The sequence below is a fragment of the Coloeus monedula genome (assembly GCF_965178545.1).
Source record: "Coloeus monedula genome assembly, chromosome: Z".
Taxonomy (NCBI): domain Eukaryota; kingdom Metazoa; phylum Chordata; class Aves; order Passeriformes; family Corvidae; genus Coloeus; species Coloeus monedula.
Genome location: NC_138822.1, coordinates 40,626,527 through 40,652,501, shown reverse-complemented (window position 1 = coordinate 40,652,501; position 25,975 = coordinate 40,626,527). Strand labels below are relative to the sequence as shown.

The following is a 25,975-nucleotide window of genomic DNA, read 5'->3' as shown; positions in this document are numbered from 1 at the left end:
AAAATAATAATGAAATGTTAAAGTAGCTTGGGTTGGCTGCGCTGGATGACACAAAAGTGCTCACCATAAAAGAGAATACTTTAGCATCCAAGCCAGCATCTCTGTGAAAGCCACGATTATCACTAGACAGAAAACAATCTTGTGCAAAAGACTAGCACTTTAACACTTTGAATCCTGACACTAAGGCAGTGTATGTTACTGCACTTCAGTGCTCTCTGAAGATGCCACACTGTGACATTATCTCCTTGTGCTACAGGAACATTTTCTGTGTTGAGAAACAGCTACTGGAGCCCTCAAAGAGATGGTATCTGTTCCTGCCTCCCATGTGTTATTCTGTGAATCTATTACTGTTTCCCTTTAGAGCTGGGGTAGATGACATCCACAGTAACACCACAGGTACAGACAACGTTGGTTTCAAAGCCTACTTTTACAGGCAGTGAAACAGTAATTCTCAGGTATTCTACCAGTATGAGTTACCTTTCTGGTTTCTGGATGCTATCAATGTGAATCTTGAAGAACTACTATGTACTTTGTATTTATATATCCTTCTATATGGTCTTAGTACTGCACAGATTTGCAAAATCCAATGTCTTCTGATTAAACATTTTAAAATGGAATGTCAGTGGATACTTAAAAAACCAACTTATATATGAAAAAGCTGCTGAGAAAGCCACCCTTTTGAGCCAGATTCTGAAAAACCTCTTGCTTTAAACAGAATGTCTGTTTGGCACAACAATACTTACCTTTATAAAAAATGTCTTGCTCATGGTGCAGAGATTTCAAATTATAAGCAACATATGGTTTAATTAGCTTTGTCATAGACTGCTAAAAACTAATCTGTTCACAGTGCTTGAAATAGGTGTTGCCAGTTGAAAGCAGAAAAAGTAATTCCTTCCAGCAGCATGACTGTAATGCTTCTAAATATCTCCCATTTTTATTCAGTTCAATATTTTATGGTGGTTTGGATGAGCAGAGATTGATACAAAGAAGGAATGAGCTGCTATTTTCCACTACTAGTGTTAATTCCTGAATATCCAGTGAAAATCTCTGTAAATGACCATTTACTTGCTGCAGTTTTGGTCTCTTCTAGGACTTAAATAGACTAATTTTCCTGTAACTTCACATTGGGCAGACATATACCTGTATTTGATGCTCACAGCAGTACATGATATACTTTCCCACCTTATAGCTTGTTATCTGATGCCTCCTGGCAGCTCCTTTATGACTTTCTTTCTATGTTTCATTAATACTTATTGTCCCCTTACAGCTGAATTTGCTTTGCTATTTACTTCTTTTCAGTGCTTGACAAGTGCTTCCTGGCCCATCCTCCCTGCCTGTTCTGACAAAGTTATTTTCTATATTAATTTAAATTACTTTTATCCTGTCCAAAAATTCAAGGTTTCAACTACTTGTCTTGAGAAGAAATGTACCTCTTTAGGCATTAGAATTGTCTGCTGCTCATCTTTATCCTGCTCTTGAATTCAGATGACCTTGCTTATGACTACCAGAACACTGCCATTGCTATCAGCTTCTTTTCCATCTACAACTCCACTTTCACATCACCAAGTATATTATAGACTTGTCACTAAGGATCACTCGGAATGGTCATAACATCCTGGTGTCTTTTGTATGCTTTCACTTGTACTTCAGTGCTCTTGTTAGATTAGCTGAAAATTTTAACAACTAAAAAGTACAACTTCATTAAAACTTAAATTTAATTTTATACTTCTTTTTGGTGATGCCTACTTCTGCCACCACCCATTATAGATATTTAAATGAGAATGATAAAGAAAAACTTGGACAGAAAGAGGAGTTTGCAATTTTGTTGGAGAACTCCATAAATAGTGGATATCCAAGAGTTTTCAGGTCTCCGGGTGCTGAAAATCTTGCTTGAATGAGAGATTTTCCCCCAAACTTTCCACAGGTATCAACATTATTTCTAGTGGCAGGCTTACAGATAAAACTCTATCTGAACTCCAGGAATTAAAGTGTTAAAAAGAACACTTTACGCTAGAGGCTTGCTAATATGAAAGTTTTCAGACAAGTGCTTCATGAATTTAGAATCTTTGCTTAGGTTGCCTTTAGAAATCTTTATACACCATTGAAATCTCCCAGTAAAAGCATGAATAGAGCTTTTGTGACTCAGAAACTCCCACATTAACATGTAGGAGCAATAGGCAAAAAATATGGGAGATTGGGAAAAATTCAGAATGACACAGCCGGGAATGCCACCTAAAAGCTGAAGATGAAATCTAGAAATAATACTGAGAGTATCCTGGTGAGTAAATGAATGATGAGTGGGGAAATAGCACTTTTCGTATTTGTAAAAATTGCTTTTTGAAGGGAAGCCTTTGAATTATGGAGGAGATGTATTTTCTGCTTACAGCACCTTAGAATTGTCCTAAATTAGCACACCCAGTTAAGTCAAATCTGAGCAAACCTTTTCTCTAAGCTGGCAAAAATTCCATTCTTTTTTCACTAAAAGATACAAGAAAGGAGGATATAGATGAAAGCTGAAAATCCCTTCCAGTCTGTGAAGTTTTGGGTAGTTAAAAGATTTTCTCTTAATTAAATAGGTGAAATACTAATGTTGGGTTTTGCTACATAGAAGGTAAGTGGACTAGACTGAACTGGCCGCTGCTTACATCAGTAGATATTACACATACAGACTTATTTGTGCCAGTCAAAGGCAGACTGCGGTAAAATCATAATGGACTGTAAATAAACAGATCCTTCCTTTTTTCTTTGTAAGGCATGAGCTGGATCTGAAACAGGGTTGATGAGAGAGGCTGGATAGAGCATTGGTAAGTAGGGATGAAAAGACACTCAGTGTCATGGTGTATCATGCATTCTGTGAGACTGAATTAGTGGTCTGACTTGGATGAACAGTACAGGCGGCCACCTCTACTTAACCTGGAAAATGGGTATGTATACATTATATATGTTTGATAAATAACCATCCACAGACTTTTCCATCTTCGTGAGGCAAAGCTTTTTTGCTATTCAAGATGCCAGCAACACTGCTAATTATTGCCATAGTAAGCACAGTAAAGTAAAACATTTCTATGCACTAAAACTAAAGAGGCAACTTATTGCAGGCCCACACAATACTTGTGGTATTCATTAAAACTTTTCTTTCAGCCTGTCCTTTGCTGAAAATTTTAGTGTAAGCTCTCCTACAGCAACCCATTTCAGTTGCTTTATTCAGTGCAACTGTGGTCTTCAACAATTATTTTCTGCGGCATTCATTGACACACCATAGGAACAGTCAGCAACCACTAATCAGCTGTGCCTCACTGGGACTGGGTTTGCCAGGAAAAATTAACTTCTTTTATCCTGGTGGAGCAGAGCAACTCCCACACAGAAAAGACACTGCAGAGCCAAGACACCCTCCTTGTCCGTGCTTCTGACCCCGTGTTTCTGCTTCACCTACCCTCTTCCTGACTGTAAGAAATCATCAGGAATCCAGAAGTTACCACAGATTTCCTCTGTTTTTTTCCTCTGGGTTGTTGATTCTTGACTTCTTTACAAAGGCACTTTTGAAAATAGTAATTTGAAATATGGCATACTTTAAAGATGTTTCCAAAAAGCCAGTTCCTCTGGGATGGCATTGCTGTATTTCTAAATGACTCTCCCTCCCCTCAGGCTCTTTATATCGACAACTTTGCCTTGTTATGTCTTATATAAAACAAAAATTGCTTCCTGACATCTGCCCAGCTGTTATTTTTTTTTCTCTTTCCTCCCATGTACCATGCAGTCATCTGTCTCACCATTTGAGAACATATAATTTAAAATCATTGGGAAAAGTATGGAAAATATCCACAGCATAAATTCCAGAGGCAAATTACATACTTGACCCAGAACTGTATGTTTAAAAAATAGCATCTTGGAATTAAAAAAAAAAAAAATACAGCAACTACATAGAATTACTTTCTCATTGATCCTGTGATAGGTGACTCTAAAAGATAGTTTCTATACTGATGCATACCTTTCAAGAATCCCTTTCCTGAGACATTCATGTTTCAAACTTCTACCTGATTATACCTGGCCTCTACTGACTTCAGTCTCAAACAAAATGGTCTTATAGGAACAAAGGAATATAAACTGCCCTACACTCTGAGTAAATGTGTCTTCAATGACAAAGCAATCTGAGTGTTAACTCCAGAAAAAGTCAGTGAACTTCAGCGAAAACTTTCTATAAGATGTAAAAACTGTCTTTGCCTTGGAGTGATTTGTTCTGCTCTGATAATGCCTAACTACTCTAAAGCTGGTATACCTGGTTTGGGCAGCAACCATCCTCAGACAGGTGGATACATAGGCCCATAGGTTTCTTAAGCATCCTTTTTCTCATCAGGACATCTTTTTTCTGTGACAATCTCCAGCAATCTGAAGTGACACAGCAACTTTTTATGTGACGCTTGCTCGAACTCACTTTATCAAATTTGGCACAAAACTAGTCTAGAAGGAAAGGAGCTGGTGATAAAATGGCTTTAGGACATCCTTGTCATGCCTGCTGGGCTATGCTTAACCATCTTTTAGCAAAGCCACATAAGACAACCAAAAGGTTTAGACTGCATAAATAAATGCTTGCTGTTATTGAGTGGCTGCAGATGGATTCCCACTGAAGTTCAGGGCAATCAGTGCAACAAAGGATTGGTCTTTTTTGTGGTTTTCTTTCTTTTCTTATACATGAAAAACCTGACTATCTGATCCTACTATTTTTTCTATTAATCTTCTGAGGAAGAATGCACAGGAAGTTCCACCTTAACACGAGGAAGAATTTTTTACTGTGCAGTGGCAGTGCACTGGCACAGATTGCCCAGAGAGGTTGTGGAGACTCTCTCATTGGGGATATTCAAGAATCATCTGGACACGATCCTGTACCATGTACTCTTGGATGACCCGGCTTGAGCATGGAGGTTGGACCAGATGACCCACTGTGGTCCCTTCCAGCCTGACCCATTCTGTGATTCTGTGGGGCAGCAAGCATGAGATTTTCATGCAGGGCCAAAGGACATTGCTAACTAGAACAAAATCACTCATTACATTTTACAAGTTGCCATAAATGCAAGCATGACTTTTATTAAGGAGAAAATTTTTAAAAAACCCCATAAAAATAATTGTGATGACAATAATTTTCAAGCAAAAGAATTTTTTCAATCTCACTAACACTTAAGAGGCAGGTACTGAATGTGGGCATGGTATCATGGACAATTTGTTTTCTCATACTTTGTAACAATTAATGAGGCAAAATACATTCTGAGGGGAAGAAACAACCATTTCAAATCAGTCTTTGCTATGTGAAGGTGCTAAATAAAGGTGTTCTACACAGTGCTTTCTCAGGATGAGAAAGAGGTTGAATCATGTGGGATAAATGACACTGTGAGAAATATCAACAGAATATTTTCCTATTTTATTTTACTCCTTTAGATCTCAGCCTCCTCTAAAATTAAAGCTGACTGACCTTGCAGGACAAGGATCCAGATTACACTCTTGAAGTTTTGGTTTTGGCTTGATATTTTCAGGATAATAGTGACAGTACTGATCTGCTACTACCCGATTGCTTCTCAGATCAAAGCACTCAGCAGATGTCAGCTGATAACCTGCAATACACAGAGGAATAAATAATATGAAACATGGTATTCTTCCTGTCTGGTTCTGGAATGTATCTAAGTTCTGATTTGGTAAAAAAAAAAACTAATTTCAGCTTGCTTGGACATAGCAGCTGTTGTTTTACAGGCCAGATTGAAAACAGCAGTAGGTAGTAGGAAATAAAGATAACCAGTACAGTCAAACAAAAATTCAGAAGCCTAGAAAAAACAAAGGAAAAAAACAAAGGCAGAGGTTTCATAGTCACCAAGAATTGTGCCCTCTGTTTCAGTATAGCAAATAAACCTGCTGGTAGGAACAGGGACAAATGGAGACATCTTGTTTTTCCAAAAGAGGCCCAAATCCCATCAGCCCTTATGTTTGACTGCTGTAGCATTAAACGCATACATGTAGGCATGAAGATGTACTTTATCTACACAGTTGGGCACGATGCTAAAAACTTACTGGCTACTGCCACGTTGCTAAATCCCTCTCTTCATTTAGTTGAAACTATTTAAACAGGGCAGAAGTTGGGACAGGTCAGGTACGCAGGTGACAGTTTCTGAAATACAGTGGTAATGCATTACCTCCACCACAGGATGCTGAACAAGGGAAAAAATCAGTTTCCCTCCATCGGTGAATGATAGGCTGGTAGAAGATGAACTGGACTGAACTGTCAGCAGCACCAGCATAATGGATCTGAAAAAGAGGTTATATCAAAGAGTGAACCTATTATAAATGCTGGGAAGAATTATTCAGCTACATTCATCTTGCAGCTTCATGAAATACCAGATACACATTGAAATAGAAAAATTAAATAGAAAAACAAAGCATAGATCAGTGGCAAAATCTTGGGTTCAAAACACAGTCAAATAAATTTCTGGGCATAGTCAGTGACCATTTTGAGACCATATTCTGAAATAAAGAGTGCATGCCAAACGCATGGTTAGTGCTACTGAATAATCTTACAGGGACAGAAGACAGGGACTAATGTTTAACGAATCAGAAAATCACCTACTACTATTTACTGTCCCTGATACCTGGACACAGATTTTAAATGTTTAATGTTTCCCAAAAAACATTCTATGAGGAGTTATAATACACTTGATAGTACAGTGTAAAACATGGGAGGCTGAGATGTGAAAAATAATAAATAGTTTAAAAATTTTAATTCACCTTTTTTTTTTTTCCCTGAGGTGAGGTCTTTATTTCATTCTCCTTTGTGGCACTGTCTTTATTATAAGTTTGTTCTCCTGCTTACTTTATTTTGCTTGTAAAAATGCTTTTTTCAGACTTAGGCATGGAATCCTGGCTGGGGCTAAGAGCATATCTAGAATACTGTCTTTAGAGCGTACAAGCCATCTGAGCTTAAAAGCTAGCATGCTTTCAGTACTATGTGTGAATGGATTTCCCACATAAACAAGAGTCTGTAGTGCAAGGACTGCAATATGAGAGACCTACAACCTGGTAAAGCAGCACCACTTGCACCTGGCCCAGTAAAAAACCCTTCCCACTTGACACCTGTTCTGATTAATCCAGTTATGAGGGCTTCAAAATCTCAGCAGGTTACCCCTTGTCCTTACCTCTATGCCTCTGCATGAACAGCTGGCAAGGGAAGAAAAAAGTCTGCTGCTAAAATCCTCTCCTATTTGATTATTTGTCCTAGGACACTGTGTTTCAGTGCTGCCTGAGCATCTCTGCATCAGTGGCATAATGCTATCACAACAGAGAATACTGCTAAATCACAACTACGAAAGATGGATCCTTGTCCAAGACAGTACTGCTGCTCTCAGGAGCAATCCTCTCCCTTTTTTCCAGACAGCTTAAACTGTTTAACCACTGCCTTTTTTTTTGTTCTTTTCTCTCATGTTTCAAATGAGTCTCCTCATTTTGGAAACACTGTTTTTAAATCTGCCTTTCCCTTTCTCTTCTCTCTTTCCAAACACCAAGAGACACTGTTGAAGAATGGTTTGTGAAATAGAAACAAAAATATGACAAATCTAGATGAACTTTGTAACTTGGGTTGTTTGTTTTGTTTTCCCCTGTAGATGGACAGCAACGTGATTACAAATCAAGATACATCTTGAAGAGCAGAAGGAGGGCAAGAATACTGATGTGTGTATGAGATCTGGTCCACTACGACTAAGGCTGCCCTCTTCTAATTAAGCAGTGATGTCAATTCCCAAAAGGAAAAAAACCCAAACCAGCTGTAGCAATAATACAACTGCTTCAGCAAAGGGGAGGCCTTTTGCACAGATCAATATTCTTTGAATCTGTGTGTCAGAAACAGGATACCTAATTCCTTCTGTGGGGATGATGCATTAATTGCACACTGCAGAAGGGTCTTTCCAGGCTCATGAAAGCCTCAGGCACTCCTGGGAAAAATGTTCAGTTGTGCTGGAAGCCATCTGGGGAGGTCTCTGATCTCAATGTACAGGAAAGGCATTCTCTGGGGAGAATTCTGTTCTTACTCTTTGTTTTTTAAGGATCATCAGTGATTCGCATACTCAGATCTCCTCAGCAGTACGGTCTGCAGTGAGTCATAAAGAACAGACCAAGAACTCACACAGAGGCTACTATAAAAGGAACGGGAGGAAAAAAGAGTTTACATTTTAAAAAATAAAAAAAAATCAGGAAGAAAGAAGAGTTCCTCTCTCTCTGGTGATTATTCCCGCATGTCTGCAGTTATCTGTCTGTTGTGACGTAGAGAAAAGACAGATGTACATCTTTTCCAGCCTAATGTGGAAGTCACTCATACAGCCATGAAAACAGCATAGGTGGGAAAGAATTACAATGAGCCACAGTCATAAGCTCAAATTATACAAAACAAGCAAATAAAAGAAGCATACATGTATTTTTTTAAGGAGTATTGTAAGCAGAAGAGGAACAATATACAATATAATATATACATGTGATTCCACATAGCAAAAACTTCTTTTGTATTTTGTTTGACTGTTTGTTAAAGCTAAGTTCTTTGTCCAGGAAAAAACATCACTGGCTGCTTGAGCCCTGAAAAACTCAGAGTGAGACTTGATAGCTAAATGCTGTGAAAAATATCCTGGTTTGACTGTACAGGGCCAACTCCCACACATTGAAATCTCTGTAGTAATCTCTCCCACACTCAGCTCTGTAGTATGATGAAATTTTTTACTTTTGCAGTATTTGCAACACCCTCGTAGCTATGAGAAGTGACAAAGATTCAAATAGAGATGGTCGTCACCTGAGAATCTTAAGCTAGTCCTCCAACTAACAATGAGTTTTCCATACTTAGGTAACTGAACTAGAAAAAATGGCAATTGATCAATGTATTTGCAAATAAAATCCTATCTGAATTTTTCAGGCTAAACAACCCCATTTCCCTAAGCCGTTCTTCACAGGGCTTGTGTTATAGACCCCTCATCAGCCTTGCTGTCCTTCTCTGGAAGTGTTTGAGCATCTCGACATCCTTCCTAAATTGAGGGGCCCAGAACTGGACACAGCACTCAAAGTGCGGCCTCACCAGGGCCGAGTACAGGGGAAGAATGACTTCCCTTGTCCTGCTGGCCACACAATTCCTGATCCAGGCAAGGATGCCATGATTGGCCTTCTTGGTCACCTGGGCACAGTTGGCTCCTGTTCAGTCAGCTGTTGACTCAAAAGAATAACACCAGTCATATAAGGAACTGGTTAAAACTAGAGTCCTCAGAATATCCACTGTCTAGCCTAGAGCCACTATCAACAGAGATATCTTTTTTCCCTGTTGAAAGACCCTGGAAAAAAAAAATCTCTTTTAATCACTGTTTTTTACACTGATTTTATTAATACCTGCCTGGGATGATGCAAGAGAAGCACAAAGTGTTGCTCAGGTGAAGTTTGGAGTTGATAAAATGTAGATTTGGTTTGGGAGATGTCACAAAAAGTTGAATGAAAACAATAAAATAAAAACTTGAACACAAAAGGTGTGTAAGCTTTTTGAGATATTCTGATCTGTCCTATGAACAAGAGACTGCAACATCTGACTTCACCTTTGCACATTGTTGGTTTTTCCTGTTACTCCAAAATTTGATTAGTTCACATAAAACCTAACAAGTCAAGTTCCTGAAAGCCCAACCCTTTTTCGCTTGATTTTGGCAGTGTGTGCCTGAACCATTTGCTTCTGTTCACTGAAGAACACATGGCCTGACCTACAAAACTACTGTAGTTTACTTGGACAGTTTTGAAATTTAATCAGCAGTTTATAACCAGCAGTCATAACCAAGTAATTATTAATGCTACTTGTAGAGCTAAGCCATGAGAAGTATATTCAACAAAATGTTCTCATTTTATGCAGTCGGGGGAAGGTGAGGAGGAAAGACACCATTTCTTTCTTGTGTGTGTGTGTGTTCCAAAATGGAGACAGAGAAAGGAAATTATTATTTCATACCTCAGAATCATAGAATCATTCAGGCTGGAAAGACATTCCCAGATGGAATCCAACCTTTGACCAAACACCACCATGTCAACTAAACCATAGCACTAAGTGCCATGTCCAATTGTTTCTGGAATATTTCCAGGGATGGTGAGTCCACCAACTCCCTGGGCAGCCCATTGCAACCCTTGCAGTGAAGTTCTTCCTGATGTGCAGCCTGGACCTCCCCTAGTGCAGCTTAAGCCTGTGTCCTCTTGTCCTGTCACTGGTTGCCTGTGAGAAGAGATTGACCCCCACCTGGCTACAGTCTCCTTTCAGGCAGTCGTGGAGAGTGATGAGGTCTCCCCTGAGCGTCCTCCTCTCCAGGCTAAACAACTTCAGCCTCCTCAGCCACTCCTCATAGGACTTACTCTCTAGGCCCTTCACCAGCTCTGTTGTCCTTCTCTGGAAGTGCTTCAGCAAATTCTGTCTTACACAATTTGATCTGCTCTACTATGATCTAGCTCAATGCCACCATGCTTATTAGAAAAGTTCTGACGGATTCTCCCATATTCTGATTCTGAATTCTTTCTGCAAGTTCCAAATGCCAAATCATCAGATTGATACTAATGAAAGTAATTAATGAGAAATCTGACATATGTAATTTTGTGCTTCTCAAGTCAGTAGAAAAAATATTCTACCTAGAGTGCTTCAGTATTGCTGGTTGTATGTGGTGATATCTTGCACTGAAAAAAAGAAGGATGTACAAGAGATTTGTTGCTGTTAATAATTTGTTCATGAAGGAAATAGAAGCCAGACGTTGTCATGGGAAAATAACTTTTACAAGCTTGTTTAAAATAACATAAAAAGAAAATAAAATGTAAATAATGAGAAATGCTGAAGGCTTTCAAGCATATGTTTTAAGACAAGACTACAACATAACTCCTCTGAGTTTGCCTTGTCATTCCCTTGAATGCTGAAAGGCGCTCTGTCCTCAAGGTCCAGGGAATATGCCTACTGTCCACTTCTGCATTCACATCCCCTGGTTTTGATTGTCCTGTATTGGATCAGCTTGGTTTTAGGGTTGTCTCTCTAATGAAAGTCAGCTCCACCTGTTGCTTCTCAATTTAAGCCTCTAAATCAGCCAGAGACATCACTCTGGAATTATATTATCACTGATTTACATACTTTGCAAGGTATCTCTGAATTGAACTTGCTTACCCTGTCCCAATCTTGGTTTAATCAGTATTCTTTAGGTGATGAGAGTGTTAAAAAGCCTTTAGATTAATTCTCTCACAAAGCCACAATAGAAAGCTAGAAGGTCCAAATCTTTTACCAGTTCCATTAATCTGCCCATAAAAAGAAAAAAAGAGAAAATCACTACAGTGGATTGGCTAGGATAGCTGGCAGTAATGGAACCTGTGGTACCAGATATAACAATTACTCATCTGTACATAATCTACTACTAATGTGGCAATGTGGAAATTTCTCAAATGAGAAGACCAAAATCATTCCATAGAACCAAAGGCAACCCCAAACACCGAAACCAGATGTGCTGCATCTCTGCTGTGATACTACCCATAACATCCCAGTCATCTGTGGAAAGACCATTTTACCACCATCATCATGATCCCAGGGTAAGAGAATTCACCTTTGAACAAACCACCTTAATTGTAACTGCAGATAATTTATTAATCTTAAGTTATTAAGGGCAATATCTAGGAAATCAACGTAAAAAGAGGATCCTATTGTGATAGATACTGTATAAAAATAAAATTAACAAACTGAAAGGGCATTTTTTGCCACACACATGCAAATTGTTAAAATAATGAAAAATGAACATGGTTGGCTCCAAGCCTTAATTGCACTTAAAAGTGACTGATTTTTGGGAGATATACATAAACAAAAGATACAGAGCAAGAAAAGGAAAAATTACAAATAACAATTTGTCAGAGGAATAGAAAATTACATGTCTAAGAAACTTTTTCTATTGCCTTAATCATGTCATGAAGATTTTTTGCCTTTTCTTTTATACCCCTGTTATACCTTTCTACAACTTCTGTATTCCCAGTGCTTTTTCCCTACATTCTTGGACTTGTTTGTCAAGCTAAGAGACTAAACATTTTAGAAGCTTCGTAGCTAGGGATCAGTGTGCCCCAGACCCCAAGGTCCTCTCCAGAACACATTCTGTAAATTAAGATAGAACCATCCAGGGGAAGGTTCCTCAGGGAGGGGGGCTCACTTGAGCCTCTCATTTGGGAATCTTTGATAGATATGATAATTAGTAAGACCTACAATGTTATACCAGATCTTCTGGGGGTGTGCATTGCGCTGTGCATTTCGGTGCAGTTGACCTGGATGTGGTGCACCTAAAGATCCTTAAAATAAATACCAAGGTAAAATCCCTTTTCCCCTTCTAACCGTGTTTTACTCTTGATTTTAAGACCAGGAAAAGGCATCATTAAAACCTGCCAGTACATTTCAGATCAGCAGTACTTTAAAGTATGTAAAATTAATGGTAACACATCTTCAGATCCAAACAGCATCCACCCAGTAGCTTCAAAGGACGTACTGGTTGAGCACAGGAATCGCAAATCCAAATCACATATGGTATTCAGTCTACTTACATGCATAAACCATGGTTTAAACCACATAAATATAGATAGAAGTTTGTAACAGTTTTCAGAAGGCATCTCATGAGTAATGAACAAAACTTTGGTCCAGCAATTTCTACGTCAGTTACAGGGTGAGTAGATAGAATGTAAAAAGACAACAGAACTTAAAGAGTACCCTGAGAAAGGTAATTTTTTCTGAGCATTGTGGTTTTCTTTGTCAAGAAAATAAAGGTAGTTTTATTAGTCTAGGTTTTTTTCTAGGTCTCTCACCAAAGACTCCTAGATGGATACTCCCAGAAGATTCTCCCATGAACTGATGACTGGGTAAAGAATGGTCTAATAAGCTGCTCTTGCAATGGATGAAGGACTGTGGAATCCCTCAGGGATATGTGCTATGGCATGAGTTGTTAGCCAGATGCCCAGATGAGCAGCATAAAGGGTCAACCATGAACTTACCAAGTTTGCTAATGAAAAAACTTATGAATGGTGCGTAAAATTGAAACCATCTGTGAAAGCCCTCAAAGTTTTGACAGACTAAATTCAAGTTCAGTTAAAAAAAAAGAAACAATGCCTATGGGAAACCCTAATTAATTATATATGCTAATTATACACAGAACTGTTGTCCACATTAGCTATTACCATTCAGAACAGTAGTAGGTATTGTTTTAGGTATTCCTCTGAAAATATCAGCTCAGTTAAAAACATCCATAGAATTTTGCAGAAAGGATGAAAGAAGAAGAGAAAAGTACATAGCCAGGTAGAATCCATTTGTGTCCTGATTGTTGTGTGTATAGAATCATAAAACCATTAAGGTTGGAAAAGACCTCTAAGATCCAAAGCTAGTCCAACAACTATCTTGACAGTGCCAAGTCCACTACTACACCATGTCTTTAAGCACCACATCTCATTTTCTGAACACTCCAGTGATTCCGCCACTTCTCTGGGCAGCTTGTTGCAATGCTTAATCAGCCTTTCAGTGATGAAATTTTTTTGAGTATTCAATCTAAAGCTCCCCTGGCACAACTTTAGGCCATTTCCTTTTGTCCTATTACTTGCTACCTCAGAGAAGAGACTGACCCCCAAGTCATTACAATTTCCTTTCAAGTGATATTACAGTGTAAGTTCACTCTTTTTCAACATATATATGTATAATTACCTCTTTATATAAAATAGATATTAAATAATTTTATAACATTTTATTAAACTACATGTCTACTTATAAGAAATAGATTCTTTCAAAATATACATTTATGTATTTAAATACAAGTCACAAATTACATGTTTATGTGTATTTTAAAAAATTGTGACTGTACTGTCACAGTGAAACCAGGAAAAGGACAGAGAATGGAAAAAAGGATAAACTTCTTGTGGATCATCTTTGATAAAAAAGTAAATATTAAATAGAGTAAGACGTAAGAAGGACACTGGCCTGTTGGAGTCCAAAGGAGGTACATGAAGATGACCAGAGGGCTGGAGCATCTCTCCTATGAGGAAAGGCTGAGACAGTTGGGATAGTTCAGCCTGGAGAACTTGCTCTGAGAACACCTTACAGCAGCCATCCAGTACCTAAAGAGGGCTACAAGAGAGCTGAAGAGGGGCTTTTGACAAGGGCATGTAGAGACAGGATGAAGGATAATGGCTTTAAACTTGAAGAGGGTAGATTTAGCTTAGATCTTAGGAAGAAATTCTTTTGTGTGAGCATGGTTAGACACTGTAAAATGTTGCCCAGAGAAACTGTGGATGCTCTATCCTTGGAAATGTTCAAGACCAGGCTAGATGTAGCTCTGAGCAAGCTGATCTAGTAGCTGTCCCTGCCCATGGGAGTGGAGTTGGAAATAGAGAATCCTTGAGGTTTCTTACAACCCAAACCATCCTATGATTCTATGAAGACACTAGGAAAGAGGAAAATGATGATGACAGAGATATCAAACACAGAAGTAAAGGAGAAAGGAGGTAAACAGTAGTAATAATTTCCTGTCTCTCAGAATGGGAAAACCAGAAGGAATCAGTGAAAATATTGCACTAAGGTTTGAAAAATGAGATGTATTCCTTATTTTACACAGTGTATTGTTCACTATGGAAATCATTGCATGACCTAAAGGTCAAATATATTGATTAGGAGAATGATCATGTTCTACGTGCTATTAATTGAAATACTTTATATTGAACAGAAAAGAAAAAAGGTTGATATAAAATAAAAACTGTGCACTGTTTTTGAAAGGTTTATTTCATGGTTTTCCATACATTTCACCTCATTTGCCAAAATAGGAGAAAAAAGAATTTTCCTGAACTTGTCACAAGACCTAGTCAAGATAAATAATGATTAGTGCTGGTCACTACTTGTGACTTTGACCTAGAAATTATTAAAAGAATGTACATTTTTTGGGTATCAGGAAATCAGACTGGGTGATTTTTATGACTAATACTGGGAAAAGAAGTATTGAATGCAAACATAGGTTGATAAAAGCCATTGGTACAGACATGCTTCCAGCTAAATCCAATCTGCAGTGCGCCACAATGACCTCAGGAAGACACATCTCAAGAGGTACTTTTGCTTTACAATGAATTGACAATATTCTGTTGATCTCTTCTAGATGAAGCAAAGTGTTTCAGTGGGTTGACCTTGCTAACACAAAAGCTGCGAACCAGTCACACTAAACCTTAACTAATACTATTTCTGTGCACTCAGCCTTAATTCTATCTCTACCTACTTCCAGGAGCTCCATCCTAACCCCAAGCTGTCAGTACTACCCAGATTCTTCATCACTTCCCACCTGATCTGAAGCCTTCTCCCAAATATGAGGTATAATCTCTTCTGGAAACCTTTGCTAGCATCAGAACTAAATTGTACAGAAGACTCTTACTGTCTTCACTTCCAATTCTCATATGATAATACCTCAAATATCCAACAATATGTGAACCATAAATAGTAGCTCTTTGCTGCTAGAGCAAATTTGCATCATTTGGCCTCTGCCTTAAAGAGAGTATTGAAATAATTTAGTTTATGCCACAAAGTAAATCACTATGTGCTCCTTGTTCAAAGTAACATTTAATCCAATCCTGGCTCTAGCCTGACAAGGCCCATCAACCTCTCTGCCAGCTGGCTGCCTGTACATGCATTATCCCTTGCATGCCCTTGCAAGTCCCAGGAAGTCTAGACTAAGTCCCAGCCTTATTTTCTATCTCTAATCTGGACTGTTATCAAACGCATTTATCTCACCAGCACTTTCTGCCACTCCTAGACTGCAGCTGAGCCAACAGTTGTCTGGCTAGCTCTAGAGTTCTGTGTAATTCAGCATCCACTTTTGAGATGTGTTTTATGACTTTTTGGACAATTGGTGGCCAAAACTCTAATTTCAGCAGTAACTCTGCCCAAGTGAACCCAGTCCACATAATTTCTAAATCAGCCAGCAGAACACCCCAGCCACTAGCACAAAAAGAAGCGCCAGACAGTCTCTTCTGGCAGCAGCCCCTAGCCAAGGCTTGTCAGCCCCAGCACTACAAAAAGACATCATCAATACAATGCAATCCCAATTCAAATACCTCTAGAAGCCTCCAGACAAACATTTGTGCAATCCAGTTTTAGGCATCTCTATGCAAAGGACTTGGTCTGGGCAGGCACTATGAATGATACGAGGGATTTAAAACCAACATAAACATAGTCTAGCCTAGATCTAGGCCTACAATGGTTTCTCCTCCAAACCAAACCCAAGCCTAGATAATACCCTTTACTAGATCTTTTAAAGGTTTTAAACCCACTGGTCTTTGCTGGCTCACACCTCAGCCACAGGGTTAGGGCCCTAGCAACGCAACAATCAACCTGTGAAGGAGACCCTAACAGACTGCGCTTTGCCAGCTTCACTCTTCACTGGCAGTCCCTAATGGTGTTTCCATAAGTCTGTAACTATGGATTTCATATTTACAGTCATCTGGTGATGACTGTTCTCATTATATGGTCATCTGTGGACCTCATCTGACAGTACTGCTTCATCCTGCTCAAAGGAGAGCAGATGCATGACATGAACTCAGTACTCCAAGATTCTCTGTTCAGGGTGAAACGCACACTATCAACAGAGGAGATATTTCAGCACAGACCAGTGAACGAACACAACACCGGCAACAGTGCAGATCTGGGACAGCTCAGCCATAAAGGGCACGTCCCCCTGTGTGATATTACTACTCTGATCTCTAGAACACAGAAACACACAAATTTCCACATGAAAATGGACCTTCGTTTCTTCAGGATTATATCTAGCATGACACATTTTTCTTATAGAAAAGAGGCATTTCTAGTCATGCAAACCAGGATTTTGTACTGAAAATGCCAAAACAGAGAAATCCTCAGAATTTAGGAAAAGTAGTTCTACTAGGATTTACGTTTACTGGCACGTTTTCCTCGTCTTTTGCCTTTCAAAAATTAAAGTTTGCAATGGAGACTTACAATTTTCAAATGATCAATATAAAAAAAAAGATAATGAAAAACTTTGTTTCTTCTCCAGTTTTGTGATAACACCTTTATTTTTTTTTAATACAGCTGTTTTACTGAATTATTTTTCCTATTTACACATCTTGTGAAAAGATTGCCAAGAGTTTAGCATGTGAGGTATGTACCACTGACTATTACAAAGCAAAGAAATCCAGTAATTATGCAACTCAGCTCCTCCAGGAACAGCATGAGGTTTCTTGCAATTTTAAAGCACTCTGTGTTACCAATAAAGAAACTTAAATATCAACTCTCACACTGAGTTACTACTTTTGAATTATATCCAGGTGTCTAACTTGACCTGTCGAATAAGAGCATTCAGGGTCAAGTGAAAAGGATTACAGGAATAATTCTGGAGACAACAATTCTAAAACTAGAGCTCTGCTACATCTACAGATTCATTTAGATCTGTTTGCATAAAAATCTGCCTTGGTCCAGGAGGCAAGACACCCAAAGAGATCCCACTTTGTAAGGAAAGCTTAGCAACACCACAAAGAAATATTTAATCTGATTTTTTTTTAAAGAAAGGTACTTTAACTTCAAAATCTGAAGGCAAAAGAATCATGTATAAAGTAAGTATGAAGAGCAGTTTCCAAATCTGACATAACTGAGGGGCAGCATCTTGGATTGCATGCATCTGTACATGCATCTGTACATGCTCATATCTGGCAAAATCTAACAAAATAAATATCCAGAAGAAAAAAAAACTTGTTAGAAAAATAATTTAATAGTACAGAATAATATCTGTGTCTCATTAAGTAATAGCTGAAGTATCTTCTATAGCTGTTGATTAAAAAATTAACTGTGATTCAAGAGCAGAGAATTTTTTAGTGTATAATCCAATGCAAAATTTAATGCTAACCTTAGAAAAGATCCTACAACCATGAACAGTTGGTTGGGGTTTTTTGGTGCATTTTTATATGTTCACAGAAGACAACAGATTTAACACCTGAATCATGTTACTCTGATTTTCAAAGGTGCAAACACACAGCAGAACTCAAAATAGTTCCACCTCAAATCAGCAGTGTCTGTTCTGCCCATGCCTAGCCAACTTGTAGGTTGGTCAGACTGTCAACATTTAAACAGGGTGCTCCTTTGATTTAACCAGCACTTCTTACCTTGCTTTGATAGAGGTAGATGGAATGCAAGGGATAAAAGTATTTTCCCTGTCATAAAAGACAACACTGGAAATATAAGGAAGAAAGTACAACCCTCCTGTTGGGCAACTGGTCTACATGACCAGCTGTTTCCCACAAATATACTGTAACTAGGCTGCCAGAAATTCACAGAGAGCAGAAATAAAACAAAGTGAAAAATATTGTTTACATTGCAGTGATGTTCACCATCTCTGTATCATCTACAGAAGAGGTAAATGTGTTTCAGATATTTTGAATTGAACAGCATCTATTTCAGCAAGGATTTTTTGTTCTGACATTCAAAGAGGAAGGAACATATTCCTTAGTTCAGGCTTCTCCTTGTGAACCAGTTCTGAAATTTCAGTTTGCTTTTTCATCTGCTAACATACCACGATGGATAGGGGACAGTCTACAAGACTGTGCTACTTCCCAAGCTAACCCATTCCAGCTCAGCTCAGTTTAACCCAGGACAATCACTTAGGACATTTTCCAGTTCACTGTTCAAACCTCTAGCTGCCATCAGCTCAAGGTTAAAGCAAATTTCATCTACCTCTGGGGCCCATAGTGAAAAATTTACGTAGTCCTGGACATGATACAGGTTTTGCAGTTTTACAGCTGAAATCCTTCAGGTTCCTTGGACCTACTGGAAAGGGATTTATTTTATTGCAACTCCCAAATGTTCATTTTCATATGTTTGTTTCCCCACAGAATGTGTGCATTGCTTCCAGCAATGTGTTTTATATTACCTGGAAGAATGGAAACACTCTAATGGGAGGAAACAATTTTACTCTTATTGCCAGTGCAACAAAGAACAGAACTTCAAAATGACGCCATGACTTCTCAAGCAAAGTTATCAAATTTATTTTAGAGCTTGAGGACTTCACTCTTCACTCTCTTACAGTCTTCTGTGCAACTACACTAATATACACCCAACAAACTATGGGCCAAAGACACAGACTTTTTGCTTATCACAAAGAAAACTGCAAGTCATTGATTTATATGTACCTCAATAGTGCACACAGAAAGTAATCTGTCCTTTCTTGAAACGAAAAGTTCATAGTTTCTTTTTAGGGCACATATTGGCTATGCCTTTCCTGACATAAATGCAGTCTCTCTCTCCTGAGGAGTTTCCAGTGAGGTTTTCATCAAATATATAACCATAAAGAATTACATGTAGAGTTCAAGAGATAGCCTGGATTAGGCTTTGTGATAAACACCTACTGGAAAATTAAGATCTAGAAAAATCTCTTTCGCCCTCCTAGTAGATCTTTATGTTGCTCTAAGATGTCAATGACCAATGACCCTCACCTTGATAGTAAAGTCTGCAGTGAGAGGCCCAGACATTCTTAAGATCTCCTTGTCAGGAAACTTCTGGAAGTCAATGCTAGAATTTTCTACGATGAAGGAGCCAGTGGTGCTTAGGCTGTTTTCACTCTTCACACCTTGGAGAGTCTTGGTTTCCAAATCTGACAAATAGAAAAAAAAAATTCAGGAAACTAAAGCACTGCAATTTGAAGTGAGAGCAGAAAAAACCCCCAACATGAATTAGTAATACTGCAACTTTTTTTCCCATAGTTACGCACATTTGCACACTTGTCTTTTTTCTCTTCCATCTGCTTTTTGTCTTTGTTCAACCTTTAGATTTAGCTCACATTCCCCTCCTCACCCATAGGTCATGTTTTTACTCTCTTCCAGACATACTAATCCATTCCTGGTTAGGCATACTTGCTGTTGTTTAACTCACTGTCAGTAAGTCACGCTCCTATGTGGAGCGTGACTCAGACCTTGGCCCATGAGCACTGTTAAGTTGCCATACCCTCTTTCAGTTCAAAGGTGGGTCACCAACCACATGTTGTTGTGGTAGACAATTAACTGAAAGCAGGATATCCAGGAAAGAAAGATGAGTATGACAGCAATCCCATTTCCTCTCCAGAAGCAGTCTGACCCATCCCAGTGGAGTAGAAGGGGAAGGTGGGTGCTGAACCATCCTGAGCTCTCCATCTGGCTCTCTCTGTATTCACAGTTCCCCAAAAGTGGGCATTAATTCAGATACTGTTTTGTAGTAGCTACTTCTGATTATCATATTAAAAATAACAGTAATTTCTTAAATAGAAACCAACAGTCAGAAAGTAGGTCTGTTTCATCATCCAGCAAGCCTCCCTACCAACTCCAGATTATGCTTTACAGCACATTCACCAGTTATTCTGGTAGTTATTTAAAAGTGACAGGGAATTTCATCATGAAAGATTGCAAAGCTGCAAACCTTTCACATTTATTTATGAATATATGCACAAAACCTCCAATACAGCAAGGCAGCTAAGGCATCCTATTCATCTATGATGGAGATATGTTTTCAAAGACAACAAAAAGAAAACATGTTTTTATTTGCATATATTAAGTTGCTAATTAGGGAACAAAGAAGATAATTGCAGTAATTAGACTGATTTTCATGATGGATTAAGGGAATTAATTAACGAAGGAAGCTGTGGAGGCAGTACACTAAGAATTTGCACTGTATTAATGAATTCCTTAGTTTTCAGTGAGACCAGTCTCTTCCTTTGTGATGCACTTGGCCATCTATTTGTTTTTGGACAAGGCTGCATGCATCAGGAATAAAGATGGTTTTAAGACTTGTGTATATATAATCAGCCTCCTGTTGACTTCTCCCACAACCAAAGTTCACAGGGCAAAATACTCCCTCCCCCTGAAACTGACTGTAGCTCATACATATATAAAATCCTTTGATGGGTGAACAGAAAGATTCATGGAGACATCTGAAACAAGAAAGAGATATATTTGGACTTATTCATGTTTACACAGTGCAGTTAATCTAAATCTCAACCAGTGACTCTGGCAGACCTTGCTGATTCAAATCTTTTTGTCATGAAATATGATACAGCCTGAGTGAAGGCAGCTTTAGATCCATCTCTCCAGCTAAAATCTCATTTCTCTTTGAGCTTTCTTATAGCTCAATTTCACTGAAACAATAACAAAAGTACAAAATTTTTCTACCTTGGAAGAGAACATCTATATTGGAAAAAAAGACAGGAGAGAAAGAGTGCATGTCACGCACCGGGAAAGTAGTATCAGCCATACTGGAGCAGTTCAGGAATACCCAAAGGGCATTCCTTAAAACTGAGGTACAGGCAGTATTTGAACTTTTAATGAAAACATAATATATTTTTTTTGGTTTATAACCTATATTTTTGCTGGTCTTTATCCACGGTTTTAAATTTGAAGAACCCACTGCTTTCTCAACACAACCAGGGAGCTACAGTACAGGACTGGTAAGCCACCCCTTATTTTGATACCCTGTATAAAATCTTTGGGTGAAAGAAAATATGAGGACAGTGAAATGATTTGGTGTTTCACATCTTTGCTGACACACGTTTGTACCTACACTGACAAACAGAAGACATAACTTGTCTGTGCTGCAGAAAAATTCCTAAAGACTTCCTTTGGAAAAGGAGAAGAGTAGCCTGACTTACCTTACAATAATTTGTGCTACTGAGAGGTCCTGCAGTGCAGCTTGGGGTTTTTTTCTGACCATAAATTGTATTTACTAACCCTCTAATATTCATTTGCTGCTGATGAGAAAGGAAGCAGCTTGTGAGCAGCTACTGCACTGGAAGATGAGAGTGAGGGATGCCAGGAGCTTCTGTTCATGAAATAAATGGATTTGCCTTCAGCTGTAGCAGAGTATTCTCAAATCCTGAGATTCCTCCCAGACAAGAGGGATATACAGCTGCTGGGATACACCAGTGAAGCAGGAAAGTGTTATAGCAACCAAGTGATGGGCGAGCAGAACTCAGTGGTCCTAACAGTAAGAACTGGAGCAATATCCCTTCTAAGGAACATGGTTTCACTTGTGTATACAGTTTCAGATCTTTAGAGTGTGATTTTGTGTGTGTGCATGCACAAACATACGGTGCGAGTGCATTTGTGTATCTAAGGGAGAGAGAAAGATTATCGTAACAGAAATGTGTTAAAGTCATGAGCAGCTTGAGCTGAGCTGAGCTGTAGGGAAGCTTATACTTTACTGTCCTCAATATTGATTCACTCAGTGGTATATATTTTATTAATTTTAAACAAAAGCACTTGACACCAAGTGAGCCAGCCAAAGGATAAGCAAACAGAAATGACTGAAAAATTATGGAGGGGCAAAGAATTCTGCACTGTTGGCCAAGGTCTGCTTTGAAAAGAGTGTGTGCCACTGAAGTAACTGGCTCTGAGGAAAACTTCTGAGAGTAGGACTCATCTGTGTGTTGATATCAGTGATCTGACAGAGAGAAACCAGACACCACAGTATAAACAGAGCACTGCAGGTTACCAAGGCTCTCTTAAACAAGTGTGCAACAACTTCTACTTACATAAATGATCAGGTCCTTTCAGCACGAGGCGAACTTGTCTGCTTCCATAGGGAATAGCAACCACTGTATCATCCACTGTGGGAAGGCAAAAATGCATGGAGTAAATAGGCAAAGGAACTACCACCTGTTTTCTAATAAGCAGTCAAATGCATGTTCACAAGGCAGTCGAAAAAACCCCTTAGGACCAATTAAAAAAACTCTAAGAATTATGATTAAAAATCTGAAAAAATAACTTGTTAAATGGGGTAAAAACCTTCTGCTTAGAAGAATCCAAACCTGTTGATTTTATTTATCCCCAACTCCTTCACAACTATTTATGGTTTTCTTGAATAACTAATAACTTTCTATTTCATCACAATTCCACTTAAAACTCTCAAGTATTTTGAATTGGTGTTTGTGGCAAAGTAGAGAAGCATAATCCTCTTCTGCTGTTTAACCAGAATAGCTTTCTCATTTTTCACTTGACTTTTTCCCACTTAAACCCCATAGCTTCTCCATGATCCTGCCCATGCTATGTGACGGTCTTCTGCTGCCCTCAGGTATGTCACCCCTTTCACACCTTTTATTTTAATGACCACAAGTGCTATAATTCTGCTTCCCTTTCTACACTGCTACCAGAAAGCCTCTGGAAAAACAGAAGCCCGTTAGATTTTCATGTAAACAGGTATCAAAACAGGATCTTGCACCTATGAAGCCCTTGGGAGCTCTGCCAACTGGATCTAAACTGAGGTGTGAACTAACATGTAGGTAACATGCAGCTGTGAAAGTTAGTTAGGTCAGCATTTCTAAAGAGGCAGCAACCTCAGTAATTTTCTGAAGGGAGCTGGAAAGGCATGGAAAGATGCTATAAAATGCTACACCTGGGTCATGAAGTGGCATGCCCAGAGAATGCTGACCTGGACTAACCAGCACATTTCATTCACCTTTCCCTTTCTGCCTCCTTCCCATATAACTGGAAGGTGGGAAAGAAAAAGTTTGCATGCCTAACAGGATTTTTTGGGGGAGTGAAAAGGTGGTAGATGTGAGAGGAACAAAGTCTCTTTCACTAATTCATCAGAACTGCTCACATATATGTCATGAAATGCCTTCTAGCAGGAGCTACAGCTCTGCTCTCAAAGCACTGTTTTGCTTTGTCAGGTAAGGCTAACCCAGACAATGAAAGCATTTTATCTTTCATTCAAATATGAGTTGGGGCCTTATGTTTCTGACCAGACCAAACTGGGAACACTGTTGGAACTCAGCTAAATCAGGATTCTCACTTACTAGCAGAATAGTTATTAATGTTGTCATTTTATATCAAAAGGTGAAGAGTTGACAGAGAGAGGAAACACTTCCAGAAACAGGAATTTTAAGCAGTACATTCATTCATCCAAACCTATAACATCTCAAAACTGGGAACTAGAACCCCCTTAAATTTTAAATTCTGTAATGCGTCATAAAAATTATTGACACTCTTATATTTCAGAGCTTTATGGGATGAAATACTCATACTTTTGTGGCCTCTAAATATCCCAGAAGTGAGGCAGAAATGTAAGCAGTCTCTCTGAGTGCCAAAAAAGTTGTGTGGACATAAAGACTGCTCAGATTTGCAGGTGCTTCTGAACCGTGTCCCATTTTCAAGTTCTGATTTGGTATATTTTGTCAAATTATCCAGAAATTTCCTAAGTCTTTTGTAACCCTGGGGTTAAACTCAATACACGTTTTGCTCATACACATCTCTGATATCACAGTGATTAGGAAAGCTAGGAATCTTTCATATCTATACAAAATTCAAATTTTCTATTTGGAAAGACAAATATGCAATTTCTAAAAAATTCATTAAATACTGATATTCTAATACTGCTTTATTGGCACCATTCTGGCATCCAGATTCAAGATACCCAGTAGGATAAACACATTTTATCCATTTTGGGGAACAAAATACGTGAGTATGACATATCATTTTGCTGTATATATATAACATTTTTTGGAATGAGTTTGGAAAAGCAGTAACTTCAATTTTCAAAAAACAATATTAGTGACCTTTTTACAAGTCTTACTTAAAGACAGACCCATGCCATTATTATATCTGTCTCTCAGTTACAAGCTCTGTGCCGCAGAGTTAACAACTCACTGACACGTCACAGAAAAACTGGACAGTTTAAAGACCATGTGAGCTTTTATTCTCAACATGCATCTTCTGCCCCAGGGTATTGCTAGGACTATATTTCACCTGATCTTGCAGTTGCTTTCCATTTGAAATCCTAGCACGCTTTATGAGAAATGCAAAGCTCAGTGGGATTTTTGCTTATCACAGTGCTTCCTGCTTTCACAAAGCAGAAGCAGTGGGGACTGAAGGATAATTTCCTGAGGTTAACAGTGGTAAGGAGGAGACACTTCCTGCGAAGAAATGTAAAAGTAAGCAGGCTAACATTTAGTCACAGCTCTCTCCAACAGTAAGCAGAGAGACAGATTGTTGAGCAGCTGTGTGAAACTCTCTGAGGAAAAGATACAAAACGCTTTAACAGGTGGTTGGTTTTCTCCAGAGACCATGCACAGGGAAGCAAGGGACAGTCGCAGATAACTGAGAGGACAGTGGCTCAGGGCTGTTAAGAAAGTGCAAGGATTTAGGCAAAAGTTAAATGTCATGTACATCCATCAGATTCACATGAGATACTATTTTCTTCTAGTTCTGGATTTTTAACTTGGATTTTTTCCAAACGGTCTGTCAGTTCTCATGATGAAAAATGGAGTTCTTTCTGTCTCCCAGTTACTAGTGATATTCCATGGAAATCTGGAACCATATCTATTTTTCACAGCCATGGCAAGAGTAATTAGGTGAATATCTAGACAGCATTATAATTTCTACAAATCTCTTAAAACGAATCTACTTCACTAGTAGATGTCAGTCCTTCTTTAGAGAAATACCATCTTTGCACTAGGTGATCAGCAAAATGCACTCGCAACTTATGGGACCAACTCTAGCTTCTTGGTGAACCCAAAGAAGCCTGCTTAAATGCAGCTTATCTTCATAGGAAGGACATACACTCTTCCCTAAAGAAGATACTAAATAAAAAGAAAAGGACGGATTTTCTGCAGACTTCAAAAGAACCACCCAAGCCACCTAAGAAAAAAGAATATTTCAGGAACGAATGAAGGTTTTTGTAGCTTTTTTACTATTAGTCTTACAAAACCATAGACACAGGTGTTTTCTTTTTCATAAAAATGTAGGTGAGAATTCAATATCACACTACCTCCTGCCCTACTATGTTTCTGTTTCTGAGGCCACTGGGACATGTATATTACCCCTATAAATAGTGAAGAAGCTATTTCTGTAGAAAATGCTGAGTGTTTAAAAGCTCTATTAATTTCTTTCTCTTGTGCCTTTGCATTATATAAACAGCATGGAGAAGGGAACTAGATGTGAGCACCAAGAG

At 38.6% G+C, this 25,975-nt stretch overlaps 1 protein-coding gene across 1 annotated transcript in view; it reads right to left on the bottom strand.

The window, feature by feature from the left end:
* The window catches only part of LOC309584971 (ADAMTS-like protein 1), a gene marked incomplete at both ends in the record, with an annotated part of 96,945 nt that overhangs the window by 13,532 nt on the left and 57,438 nt on the right, over positions 1-25,975 (bottom strand). Inside the window, 4 exons of the mRNA XM_082301363.1 lie at positions 5,465-5,603; positions 6,177-6,288; positions 19,498-19,655; positions 22,560-22,634. Coding sequence (XP_082157489.1) covers positions 5,465-5,603; positions 6,177-6,288; positions 19,498-19,655; positions 22,560-22,634 — 484 coding nt within the window. The remainder of the gene's footprint in view (positions 1-5,464; positions 5,604-6,176; positions 6,289-19,497; positions 19,656-22,559; positions 22,635-25,975) is intronic.